Genomic DNA, 14,362 nt, shown 5'->3' on the forward strand with positions numbered 1-14,362 from the left:
CCGCTCCATTTTATATGTTTTTTTATTCACTTGCATCTTGTTTTATACCATGTGGCTTCAGATATGGGACTAGATTGGGGATTGGACCTACATTTATGTTAGGAAATTAATGTTTCTCTTAATTCTTATGAAAGGTATCAGTTGGATTGCACTGGAGACTGAACCAGGAAAGTAAGTAGCAGAACAGGCTTCCCCAAGCCATCCTGACAAAACGTGCCTCCAGCATGTTATGGAAGGACTACATCTCAGAATAGGAGGGTAATTCAGTCCCCATGAGTCATTCAGTCCTTGGACTCTGCTAAGTCTGACAAAAATGCCAATTGTATTTGTGATAACATCTTTTGAGTTGTAGACAACCTGGAGAACTGGGGTAGATGCCAACAAATTCATTTTATATGGGCAACTGAACCTCCAGCAGATTTTTGGTCACTAGTGACATGAGCCAGATTTGAATAGGTGACTTAGGCTTTGTCCTCACTGATGACACAAAGGTGGTGTGTTTTTTGTTTGTCTGTTTATTTTTACAGCAAGGTAACTAACACATAATAGTTATCTCACTGTAAAATCTTCAGTGGAGACAAGGACTTATAGTGTTTATCAGGAGGTAGCTAGGTGACGTCAGTATTATGCACCCTGCCTTTGGCAGACCTTGCTTCATCTACTTAATAATAACATTAAAGTGCCTTGTCTCCGCTGTGGTTTCACAGTGGGATAGCTCATACACATTAGTTATTATCCCTAAACAAAAACACACCTACAAGTGCCTTGTATCCACTTTGGATTTTACAGCGAGATACTAATTAACTTGCTGTAAAAACACCACCTTTGTGTCAGTGAAGATAAAGCCTTAGAGGCAATTCTATCCCCAGAATTATCCAATACAATTATCTATACTATGTGAATAATTATGTTTACCATCCTTATTAAAGAACACTAAGAGTTATAGACAAAAAGCACTAAAGTGCAAAACATTACATTTTGTGTACGTGTGTAAAGCCTCATGTTAACATGGCACTTTCTTAATTTGGTGGAAGCACCTTTCATGTTAATTTAAGTTACAAACACAGTTATATTGTTTCCTGAATGGCAAGGAATGAAAATAATAGGGCTGTCGAGCAATTAAAAAATTAATTGTGATTAATCGCACTGTTAAACAATAATAGAATACCATTCATTTCATAGCATGATAGAATCATAGAAGATTAAGGTTGGAAGAGACCTCAGGAAATCATCTTTTCCAACCCCCTGCTCAAAGCAGGACCAACCCCAACTAAATCATTCCAGCCAGGGCTTTGTCAAGCCAGGCCTTAAAAACCTCTAAGGATGGAGATTCCACCACCCCCCTAGGGAACCAATTCCAGTGCTTCACCAGCCTCCCAGTGAAACTGTTTTTCCTAATATCCTCCCCCACTGCAACTTGAGACCATTGCTCCTTGGTCTGTCATCTGACAAACAGCCGAGCTCTATCCTCTTTGGAACCCCCCTTCAAGTAGTTGAAGGCTATCAAATCCCCCCTCACTCTTCTCCTCAGCAGACTAAATAAGCCCAGTTCCCTCAGCCTCTCCTAAGAAATCATGTGCCCCAGCCCCCTCCTAATTTTCATTGCCCTCTGGGTCTTCACTAGACCCGCTAAATCAACACCCACTGCATGGATTGCTGCTGCATGGATCTCCCCACAGTGAAGACAAGTCCCTAACTGCATCTACAGTGGGTGGTTAGGTCAATCTAACTTTGTCAAACAAGGCCTGAAATCTTTCAGAGCCTTGAGAATTGTAGGTAGGTTAATGACAGGTTTAAGGTAGCTTAATGTAATTTTTAGACCAGGCCTTAGGCCCGAACCTGCAAACACTTCCTCCTGCGCTTAACTCTAGGGGTTACGCCAATAATAAAGTTTCACATGAGCATGTTTGCAGGACTGGGGCCTTACTGATCTGGCGGAACTGCTACCTTCCCTCCATTGCCTGGGTGTTCACACTAGGGTTGTCAATTCTGGTTGGAGGTATTCCTGGAGGATTCATCACATGACATAATCTTTCATTAAAGATTAATCTTTCAATCCTGGAGCTGGGTTGGCAACACCAGTTCACAGGGTGCCTTCTTCGCAGTGTCTCTGCAGACTGTCACTCACCACAGCTGTGGAATTGTGGGCCGCTGAGACACTCCACCCCAGCGTGGCAGCCAAAGTCGCTGGTTTTGCATGTTCTGGGCACTCAGACTCTAGACTCCCAAGGGCTTCCCGGCTGCGCGGAAAGAAACCATGATGGGAAGGGCAGTTTCAGCCTCTTCTGCAGCTGGTGTTTCCCCTCCAGCTTCAGCTGCTCGCTTTGCCACTGACCCCGGCGAGAAGCGTCCTTGTGTGCCCGCCCTTCCTCTCCCGCAGAGCGTGCTGCCTGCCGCGGGTCTCTTCGCACCCCCCCCCCCCCGCAGCCAGGGAGCCACCCCCGTCCCAGGTGTGTGCGTGCTCGCAGCTGATAATACCCCCCCCCCCTCCGCGGCCAACCTAGTTACTACTTTCCAGCCGCGCTGCCGAGGCCCGGCAAACTCAGCTCAGCAGTGAGGCGGTGCTGGGCGGCGCGCGGCTGCGGGCGCCAGTCAATGGGCTAGAGAGCGCGGCGAGCATCCGTCCCCCGCGGGGCAGGCTGCGGCGGGGTGAGCCACGGGCGTGCTGGTGAGTACGAGCCGAGCGCGCCGCGGTGGCGGCCCCGGCACGCCGGGAAGGCGAAGGGGAGACGCCAGCTCTGGGGAGGGGAGCCGCTGCCCCGCGTCCTCCCTCCCTTCCTCCCTCCTCCCGCTGCGGGCGCCCGCCCCAGGGGCCCTCGCCCTCCCGCTCTCTCCCTTTGTTCTCCTCGCCCCGGTCCCCGTCGGGGTCCCCGTGCGCGCCAAGCGCTGGCTGCTTTTAGCGGGGCTTTAGTGACATCGGTGCCAGGTCGTGCCTGGATGCCCTGAGGGTGATTGCAGGCGGGCTTGGGTCAGTCTGGCTAACCACGGGTGTGTGTATCCACGCCCCGGGGTTACAACTGCAAGCTGCTGTGTAGACACACCCTAAGGCCTAAGTATGGCTTGGGGGGGGGGCTTAGGGGTGTGTGTTTGTGGTTTTTTTTTTAACTGAAATAGTTATAAAGAGACCTTACACCACAGATTCCTCTGCCCCTACAGGGATGAAGTGTACTAGCATAAGCAATTTAATCCAGTGCAAACTGGGTCCCTGCTAGGATTTCTTTTTTACTGCTTTAATTATTGGTTTCAGAGTAACAGCTGTGTTAGTCTGTATTCGCAAAAAGAAAAGGAGGACTTGTGGCACCTTAGAGACTAACCAATTTATTAGAGCATAAGCTTTCGTGAGCTACAGCTCACTCAGTACAACGCTGTAGACTAGCCCTTAGAGGCAAAGGCTGTAGTTCATCAGAATTGGAAACAATCATCTTTTCAGTGCTGCTAAATAATGTGCATGTGATTGCAGGGAGGAGGGCCTGAAATTAACTCGTTTGAGGACTGAATAACTGCATGAACTTTTTCCGAAGCCTGAATGGACTATTGTGATGACCCAGTCTGACCTGTGTAACACAGGCTCTAGAACAGGGGTGGGCAAACTTTTTGGCCTGAGGGACACATCAGGGTTGCGAAACAGTATGGAGGACTAGGTAGGGAAGGCTGTGCCTCTGCAAACAGCCTGGCCCCTGCCCCCTGACTGCCCCCCCCCCAGAGCCTCCAACCCCCCCTGCTCCTTGTCCCCTGACTACCCCCTTCCGGGGACCCCCTGCCCCTAACTGCCCCCCCAGGCAACCCCTATCCAACCCTCCCTCTCCCCTGACTGTCCCGACCCCTGTCCACACCCCTGACAGGCCTATCCAACCCTCTCCCCGCTCCCATGCCTATCCAACCTCCCCCCCTGCTCCCTGTCCCCTGGGAACGCTGTACTTAACTGCCCGCCCTGGAACCCCACCCCCTATACAACCCCCCCCCCCAAAAACCTCTGCCCTATCCAACTGTCCCCTGGGGCCTCCTGCCCCTTATCCAAACCCCCTTACCCTTACCATGCCACTCAGAGTGGCAGGACAGGCTTATTTGAAAGACTGGGAGGTGGGCGGGCGCAAGCCGTGCTACCCGCATGGCGGCATTGCTGTAGCAGAGGGGAGACAGCGGGGGAGGGGCCAGGGGTGAGCCTCCCTGGCCGGGAGCTCAGGAGCCAGGCAGAACAGTCCTGTGGGCCGCATGTGGCCCGCGGGCTGTAATTTGCCCACCCCTGCCCTAGAACTTCCCTAAAATAATTCCCACACTAACCTTTTGGCGTTTGCTTTTATGGTTTTTAAACATTTAAGTTGTCCAGAAAAATAAGGCAATGAAAATAAGTTCCAAATTTTGCTATAACAGGGTAATAAAATTTACATGCTACTTGTTGCCGCCTACTCTCTTTACATGTCTCTCAGTATAGACTCAGGCCTCATTAGAATTCAAAGGATATCTCCTCTGGTGCAGTTCTTCACTAAATATAAAGTCTAATAGCTCTTTGGACTGTCAAGCTACTTGTTCAGACTTGTTTGGTATATAAGGACCCTCCTATGAAGTATTTATGTACAACTTGAATTTGTAATCAATGTTCTAACATTCTGTAGTATTGCTCTCATCCTCCACATCTGCCTTCCTCCTCATATTGCCTAAGGCTTTGAGCAATTTTGTTCTTTAGTCAAAACTGATTTTTTTTTAAATTACATTTTAATATACTGACAAATGGGAAATACTGTGGTCAGTTTGGATGAGCTATTACCAGCAGGAGAGTGAGTTTGTGTGTGTATGGGGGTGGGGGGGATGTGAGAAAACCTGGATTTGTGCAGGAAATAGCCCAACTTGATTGTCATGCACATTGTGTAAAGAGTTGTCACTTTGGATGGGCTATCACCAGCAGGAGAGTGAATTTGTGTGGGGGGGTGGAGGGTGAGAAAACCTGGATTTGTGCTGGAAATGGCCCACCTGATGATCACTTTAGATAAGCTATTACCAGCAGGACAGTGGGGTGGGAGGAGGTATTGGTTCATATTCTCTGTGTATATATAAAGTCTGCTGCAGTTTCCACGATATGCATCTGATGAAGTGAGCTGTAGCTCACGAAAGCTTATGCTCTAATAAATTGGTTAGTCTCTAAGGTGCCACAAGTACTCCTTTTCTTTTTGGGAAATACTGACTAACTTTCATGAAACTTCCTGTTTTGCTGTCCAGAGTAAAATGTACTCACTTTCACAATCCTCTTTGTCCCTTGTAAAAATGTTCCTGTAGAATTAATATTCCTAAATACAGATTACTGGAGTAATGTTCCTAAACATATAGCTATGGAATTGCAATAAATGTATGCAAATATTATGAAGCACAGGGAGATGTTTATTTAACTAGATCAGGGGCTCTCAAGCTGGGAGTTGGGACCCTTCAGGGGGTTGGAAGATTATTATATGTGGGGTCGCAAGCTGTCAGCCTGCAGCCCAAACCCTGCTTTGCATCCAGCAGTTATAATGGTGTTACATTAAAAACACTTTTTGATATATTTGGGGTGAGGGGTGTCGCACTCAGAGGCTTGCTATGTGAAAGGGGTCACAGTACAAAAGTTTGAGAACACTGAACTAGATCGTTTGTTTGTTTTTTATTTATTTGTACTATTATGGCACCTACAAGCCCTAGATATGGACCAGAACCCCACTGTGATAGGCACTGCACAAATACAGGGGGAAAAAAAGACAATCTCTACTCCAAAGAATAATGAGGTGTCCATCATGGGGGGGGGGAGGGTGGGAATGAGTTTAGCTGACATGTTTTTCCTCTGCATCTTTTTAGTGATGTTCTTATTAAACACTGTCCCCTCCCCGTCCCACATGCAAACTCATTTTAAAGGCTTAGCTCAAGTCCCCAGTCAAGCAAACAAAACACCCCTCCTCTTCTCTGCTGGTTTCTTTCATCAGTTTGCAATAATTTGTTTCATTTAGGCATGGGGGGAATAGCTTTCCCTCTAGTTCTGTCAATCCAAGCCCTGGTCTAACATAAACCTCCAAAGCAAGAAAATTCAAAGGTAATGTCCTCTCAACAACACTTAGCGCCCTGCCCATCCGCCAGCACACCTGAAGTTTTTTAGGAAACCCGGTCCAACATTGTTTTACCATTGAGACTAGAAGTGTCCCTTTGAAACAATTCTATCTGAATGGAAGTCTGTGAAAAGGTATATAGGATTAGTTGGCATCAAGTTCAAGGAGACAATAATATTTCTATGAGCAATAGGTTTAAAATTTGAATTGAAAAAACAAGGTAACTCCTTCATGTAGCAGAAACTAATCTTAACCGAAAGCTGTTCTAGATTCTTCCTTTGAGATTCAGGTTAATCTAGAGATTTCTGACATTCCTAGAAGATGAGGCTGCTGTAGAGTAGACTGAGGTAAATGATGTGTCATTTTTAGGCTCCATTTCTGCAATTGTATATGTGTGAATGGTGAACCTCCTTTCTGCATTAATCTCTTTGAAGTCAGTGGCCCTCTTCATATGTAGAAGGGTCTGCCCATGCAGACCGGATAACTCGTTATTCTGAAATGGAGTCAAAGGATATGCAAACCACAGGTGTATGCGTGTACTGAGAGGGGGGAGGATAAGAAGCCATTGGATATTTAGAAACCGGTAACAGATACTTTAGCAGGGAGTGAGAATTTCTCTGGTATTCCTCCTCCACTGCAAATAATTTGTCAGGTTAGTTCCAGAAGTCAACTTCACCGTAGTAGAATTCTGTGGGGGAAACCCTGCCTGTTGGTGGTTGAGGTTCTTCCCTTCCAAATATAAATGGAGTTGAACGATTGTATTTTACAATGTTCTGGAAATGCGTTCCATACTTGTACATATGCATGTCATTGAGCCTAAATGATGCGAGTGGGAGTTTGAAAATGCAAGAATCTGAACAAATTTAGAGCTAAGGAATTGATCCACCAGCCACTGAAGTTAGTGGAAATATTCCCATTGGACACTGGACTGTGCCCCAAGTACATTGCAATAGCAGATTATAATGAAAGTGCTGAGAGACCTTTAGGTAAAATGTTGTTTGACTTTAAAACATTGTAAAATTCCTTCCATTTTTTGTGTAGTCAGGAAGTACCTTTTACTAAACTTGCTTAAATACAGAACTAAGAGTAGGCCACAGGGGTCTCATGAGAAAATACCTGAACGTCAATTGGTTAACATTGTGTGAAGTATTATCTGAAATGGAATTTTGGGAGTTAACGGAACGGCAAGTTTCTGTCTTTAAAGATATTTTCTTCTTTCCCTCTATTTAATAATGAAACGAGCTCTATGGCCAAGCTCCCCTCAGTATTTTTTTTTTTCTGTCTCTTCTGTCAATATGCACCAATGTTCACTGAGTGTCTGTCCTTGCTTTGAAGTCTGTCCTCCCCTATCGTGGTTTGCACCTCTAATTGACAGATCTAATATCTGTGTGGAACAGAACAGATAATTAACGAAGAATGTATGAATATACAGCTTCAAAGAAAAGAAATGGACAGATAAGACACTTTACATTTCAACTTGAACTCTTCAGTCTTCGCAGTCAGATTTAAAAGAACACTGTCAAGTTAAAAATATTTCATTCTGAAAATATTTCACTTAATTGTTGGTACAAGTAACACGTAGGCATATAAAATCAGAGATGGGAGAAAAATATTTTCCTCAGTTTATGAACTTTATGTAGTCATTTTCACTGTTTCCTCTATATGGTTCCTCTTTTAGAAGAATCTTTGAAATACACTGACTTAGGTAGAGGAAGGCCATTAAACAAAAAGTGATACTAATACGGACATTCTCATGTTAACTCTCTAAAACTCTAAGCTTCTTTAAAGGGGACAACTAAGCACTGATACTTTCCAATTGTACTTTTAAAGCGGATTTGTTCTTTCAGATATTAAACGATTCCACAAGATGTTTGCGAAAGCAACAAAAAATTTTGTGAGAGAGACTGACTGTGGCGGTGACTTGATCCCTGTATCCCGCTTGAATGACTCAGATAAATTACAGCTTCTCAACTTAGTAACAAAGAAGAAGAAATTGTGGTGCTGGCAGAAACCAAAGTACCATTTCTTGACAGTTACGCTGAATGATGTGCTTACTGAAGACAAACCTATAAAACCAGGTAAAACTATACTTGTATGACATTACAGTAGATAAGAATGCAAAGTACAATCTGTTCTAACCATTATTAACTAAAGTTCTTATAGCATGTTACTGTAGGGTTTCTTTTGGCTCTGAAATATTCAGCACTTTTAAATATGAGATGGTTTGATCTTTTCTATGCTTGACTTGTCATTTAGCTAATAACAATACTAATAAAATGTTAGTTAAAAAGTGAAATGTCTTGCCCAGTGGGAGTAGTGTGATTGAATGCTGGAGACTCCAAATGACAGTGTTGTTAAATGTTATTATTTTATGGCTTGACATTCTGAAGAGCTCTTTCAGAGTCAGTGTCAGGCTCCAGTGTGTGGTAATACTGTGCTGTCATAGTGCACTCTAGATGAGAGCGCACTGCGATATGCTCAGCAGTTACCCCTTGCCATTCCACAGGTGAGGTGAGCTGCATCTCCTAATCCTCAAGCCCTGGGGCAAATGATGAATTTGGGGCAAATCAGTCTTGACGGCTGTCTGACCTTTTATAATACATATTTAAAAACTGTTTGTTTCCGATGCTTAATCAGCTGATGTGGGAAAAAAAGGTTTTATATTGATCCCCAAAACAGAAACAGCGCAGGTAGCAGGAATGCAAGCTTTCCCACAGGTCCCCACCAATATTTATCAACCCTGACTTGGAAAGTCCAGCTCCAGTTGCATACAGAGGAGAGCTCAGTCTTCCTGCCTGTTTATTCCTTGTCATCTCTGCCAAAATTGAAGACATTTGGTCACAGGTGACTAAACCTAGATTTGATTGAGTGACCAGCAAGTGAAGGAGTCTGGGCCTGATTCTGATACCGGTTATACTGGTTTATACTAATGTGTACCAATGAAAATCTACTGGTGGTAGCAACAGTGGAAGCATTTGTGTAGACAGGGCTCAGGCATTTTTATCCCCATGTTGTCGTCTCCTGTGTGGAGTGTCTGTACTTGTGTTTCCTCAAGTTGTGTTACTCAATGGTGGGAACCACTGCTAGGCCAACATTCGAAAGGTAATAGCATAGCCAAGATCAGTATCTCTCGGCAGACATGCTATCCAACATAAACAAGTAATCTGAAGTGATCTATGTTTATAACTTGCACATTACAGTTCCCAATTTTGAGTTCTGTGCCTAAAGTGTGTTATATTTTTGGCATTAAAGGCCATGATCCAAAGCCCATTAGATCAATGGGAGTCTTTCCATTGGCTTCAGTGGACCTTGACTCAGGCCCATGATGATACAAACCAAGATAATGGAAAATAAAAAGCTGAAAATATAGGTAGTTGAGTTGTGTATGTATTCTGTGTATGGCAGGAAAAAATCTCTAGGGTACTTTATAAAACTCTCATAGGATTTGAACTCAGTACTGTAAACATCATACATTTCCTTAAAATGCCAAAATGAAAAATAGTGTAAATTGGGGGGGAAAAGATGGAACAAACAAAAATAAGGGTTGTAGGCCAGTTAACTCTTCTGTGTGACTTTATTTACCTGTTCATATTTTCCACAGGCTTCTGTTTCAGGATCTATTGTTTTCAAGTCTGCATTAGTCATTTTTTATTGTGGGCTTGTTTTTGTTTTGTTTTTTTCTTTTCCAAGTTGTTGTTGAGTCTGACTTTGTGAAATATGAGGGGAAGTTTGAAGACTTTGTCAGAGGAAGTATTGAAACTTCATTTGGAAAGATCAACCTGGGTGCTGGAGGAAAAGGCTTTGTAGAAAGCCAGTCTTCGTTTGGAAACCTAAAAAAGCAGGAGGCTGATTTGCAGCAGCTTATGAAAGACCTCAAGGGAAGGTATGAGTTTTAATTTTGCCATCCATGTAAAGCTTAAAAAGGAATAATGAACATGTGAAATATATCTTCAAGTGGCTTATTTTTATGCTGAATTTACACGTTGAACTTGGAGCCAAATCCTCCCTCTGTGGGGCTCTGTGTGGGTGCAGGGATCTGTTTGTTTTGGTGGTTAGTGCAGGACTGGAGCCTGAGTTTAGACAGGTTGTAACCAGTGGGAGTAACAAACCACGGGAGAGGAAAAGGGAATGCCAAAGATATGGACTAGAATCAGGCAGTTTCTTGGATTTTAAGTCTTGTGTAAGGAGTGTGTAGATCTTGATGGATCCAGTAAGAATACTTTTAATGTATATTGGTTGTTTACAAGCTAGAACGTTTTGAGGATTTTCTTCACCAGACGTCTAGGGCAAATACTCATGGAAACCAAACTTCAAATACCCAGTATTCTAGTAAGCAAGCTTTAAAATCTGCTCTCTGAGTGTTCAAGCTAGTAAAACTTGATTGTTCAAATTTAATAGGAGTGAAATACAAAAGGGGAGCAATATGTCAGTGAAAATTCATTTAAATATTAAATGAATAATCAAAGAAAACATTTTACAGCACTTTCCTATCACTAATACAAACTATCCCTTATAACCTGAGGAAAAATAGACTTCTGAAGTCAGGGGCTTAGTTCCATAAGATACGGAGCACCTCCTGACAATCTCTGCGTGCCCCTAAATCCCATATAAGGGCATCATACTACAATGAGTTGCCCATGGACAGACCCCCTTTGTGGAACCCAACTTACTTCAGTGGGAATTTTGTGCACTTTTGCCTTATAGGATTGGGGCATGAATCATATGGGAGTCAAGGGTACTCAGCATTTGGTAGAATCAAGCCCTTAATCTGTTTGGATTCAATGCAACATACTTTAACAACCGTTGCTAATGCTTTGATGATGAGAGGTGGCAGGTGTAGAAATGAGATGGAGGAATTAGTTTTTTCGCTAGCTGCATGATAGTTGTCCAAAGCAGTGTAAATTTCCTTTAAACAGATCCTCTAAAAGTAATCAATTTCTCACAGTAAGGATTGCCTGCTGTTCTGCTTGTCAAAGCCTTTACAAACAGCCATTGAAAGGCACCTTGTTACTTTCTTAGTAAATTTCCTGATTAAAAACATAAATATCCTAGCAAATGTGTGTGCCATGATTCAAAAATGAATTTATATGTAGTATAAAGGGGGGAAAAACTCTTAAGATCTAGAGTAGTTGTCATGACAGTGACACACTAAGTCATGCCTAGTATCCCCTGGAAAAGATGAATTTTGAAAAAGCTAGTTAGCTGCTCCATTAGAATAGGCAACTCTCCCATAGCAAATGGAAATGTACTGAAGTTAATCCAATGTCTGTGGGCTCACAATCTTCACAGTAATTAAACCGCATTTACAAACATTATCTGTATTCCACTCGGGATGGTCATAAGGTATACACCAATCTATGAATACCTAAAATGAAAATTAAGATCCCAATGATTTGTATCATGTTTGTAACTGTAGTGTATTAAATTCATACAAGCCCTAATCTAGCAAAAATATATTTGGCTTCTGAAGTGTGGGAACGCACATGGGACTGCAGAATCCTTGGTTTGTTAGACTCAAACCAATTATTGAGGCCCTTAATTTTCTGAAGGTAATATGCACTGTATCTGAGTCTCACTGGATTGTTTATGCAGATTTTGCACTGGAAGTATGCCAGCACAATATGCCTGCATTGCACCCAAGCATCTGGCTCATTTTCTCTAGAAATGACACTTCATAACTTAATGCTTATGATACAAAATATATTGCCAATATTCCAGCCAGTCCTAGTTTCACTGGGAGTTGGGAGATTACAGAACAAGATTAACAAGATTAATTTGCAGTTTTTCTGTGTCCCTGGTCATAAGCAGTATGGCCCTTAGAATTTACCATGCTGAGGCAGTTCTTTAAAATTGAAATTTCCTGTATTTGTATTTTAGTTGTTTCATGATGTGCCACAAATTTTTCTCCAGCATCTACCTATTATCTTACTCATAGAACATTATGTGATAATATTAAACACTGGTGAGCTTGAAACTGAGGGTTTGATTTTAAGCAATATATTATCAAGGGAGCGTAATTACTTGATTTCACCTAATGAAATGACTTATCCAGGGTTTGTTGGATCTATAATTATTCTGTTCATTTTTAATGTGTGTCCTAACTGTTCCTTTGCAAAAATGCAGTGCTTATTTTGCATTACTTGAATTGTGATATAATTCAGAAGTTTAAATAAAGTTTAAAAAAGAATTTGTCCTCCATGTACATAATACATGATACTGTCCTGCGTGGTGTAAAATCAGCTTCCCTCCACTTATACGTACCTTCTAAAGGAGAACCATAGTAAAGCTCAGAATTAAATTACAAAAAACCTATGGTGTATCCCCTTTTTTAGCAAGGATTTAACAACTGAATGGTGTGATGTAAGGTCCTGCATAAATAAAATTTCATTACTTTTTTACAAAATATGCCCTACAACATCTGTTAACCTAATATGAAGTATCAAAAATAATTAAAATTAAAACTCTTGTCAAATACATGAACAAAGTGCATTTTGTGATACATTATCCTTGCTCTTTTTTGCTGTGTTTGCTGAACTAAGTTGCTATTTCACAAAATGCAGTAATTCACTGTCTTGCAGCTGCTTAGAGTGAATAAATGAGGCTCTACTACTAATCAATTTGTTAGAAAATAAGCTCAAGAATAATTGTTTTGTTTTATACCATCATAGAAGTGTAGGAGTGGAAGGGACCTCAGTAGGTCATCTAGTCCAATCTCCTGCACTCAAGACAGGACTAAATAGTGCTAGACAGTCTCTGACAGGTGTTTGGAGGTTTTTAAGAACAGATTAGACAATGAGGGAGATTGTTCCAGTGATTAATTGCCCCAGTGATTAATTGCCCTGACAGGAAGTTTTTCCTAATGTCCAACCTACCCCCCCACCCCCACCCCCCGCTTCAATTCAAGCCCACTGCTTCTTGTCCGATCCTCAGAGACTAACAAGAACAATTTTTCACCCTCCTCTTTGTAACAATCTTTTATGTACTTGAAAACTGTTATCATGTGCCCTCTGTCTTCTCTTCTCCAGGCTAAACAAACCTCCCTCCCTGCCCCCATCTTTCCTCATAGGTCATGTTTTCTAGACTTTTAATCATTTTTGTTGCTTTTCTCTGGACTTTCTCCAATTTGTCCACATCTTTCCTGAAATGTGGCACCCAGAACTGGACACAATACTCCAGCTGAGGCCTAATCGGTGTGGAGTAGAGTGGAAGAATTACTTGCTTCCAGCTCTCCTCCTAATACATCCCAGAATGATGTCTGCTTTTTTTTTTTTTTTTTCAATAGTGTTACACTGTTGACTCATATTTAGCTTGTGACCCACTATAACCTGCAGATCCCTTTCTGCAGTACTCCTCTCTATGCAATCATTTCCCATTTTGTATATATGCAATTCCTTCCTAAGTGGAGTACTTTGCATTTCATCCTATTTACATTTGGACAAACTGGAGAAATGGTCTGATTTTGAATTTTAACCCTATCCTTCAAAGCACTCACAACCACTCCTAGTGTGGTATCGTCCGCAAACTTTATATATGTTCTCTCCATGTCATTATCTAAATCAGGGACCAGTAACCTTTGGCATGCAGCTCTTCAGGGAAATCCGCTGGTGGGCCAAGATGGTTTGTTTATCTGCAGCGTCCAACGGTTCAGCCGATCGCAGCTCCCACTGGCGGCAGTTTGCCATGCCAGGCCAATAGGGGCTGTGGGAAGTGGCAGCCAGCACTTCCCTTGGCCTGCGCCATTTCCCACAGCCCCTATTGGCCTGGCACAGCAAAGTTCTTTAAAATGGAGCCAGTGGGACCTGTGATTGGCCGAACCTGCGGACGCTGCAGGTAAACACACTGGCCCGGCCCATCAGCAGATTTCCCTGACAGGCCACATGCCAAAGGTTTCTGATCCCTGCTCTAAATCATTTATGAAGATATTGAACAGAACCGGGCCCAAATTGAAATATGTTCTGGTATATTCCAACTTAAAATTCACGTTATTATTGCTTATGCAGTGAGTTAATTAGCCAGATTTATTTATATATGCCTAAACTGAGTAATGGTGGGAGTTTTATTGCTGTTAATCTTGTCCTTCTTTCCCCTCCCTATTATTTGTTCCCCTCATTTGTCAAGTAATGCATGAAATTAAATTGTAATCTCATCAAGGCAGGGACCATGTGTTTGTATTTGTTCTTTAAAGCACCTAAGGGGTTTTTGAGCACTGTTGGAAATACTTAGACTGGTAAGATACCTCCACCGGTTATCTGTTCAATGTAGATTTCAATCAGTAGTATTATATGGCTTAAGTGAAC

At 42.6% G+C, this 14,362-nt stretch overlaps 1 protein-coding gene across 3 annotated transcripts in view; it reads left to right on the plus strand.

Moving 5' to 3' along the window:
- The first annotated feature begins 2,168 nt into the window (after positions 1–2,168).
- Positions 2,169–14,362, plus strand: part of GSDME (gasdermin E) — a 31,335-nt gene continuing 19,141 nt past the window's right edge. Inside the window, exons 1-3 of one of the 3 annotated variants that reach the window (XM_073329535.2) lie at positions 2,169–2,450; positions 7,913–8,143; positions 9,756–9,948. In XM_073329535.2, the coding sequence (XP_073185636.1) occupies positions 2,258–2,450; positions 7,913–8,143; positions 9,756–9,948 (617 nt within the window). In that variant the 5' untranslated portion in view covers positions 2,169–2,257. The other 2 variants (XM_073329534.2, XM_073329536.2) reach the window with 2 other exon arrangements.

Source organism: Lepidochelys kempii, chromosome 2, assembly GCF_965140285.1.
Source record: "Lepidochelys kempii isolate rLepKem1 chromosome 2, rLepKem1.hap1, whole genome shotgun sequence".
NCBI lineage: Eukaryota > Metazoa > Chordata > Testudines > Cheloniidae > Lepidochelys > Lepidochelys kempii.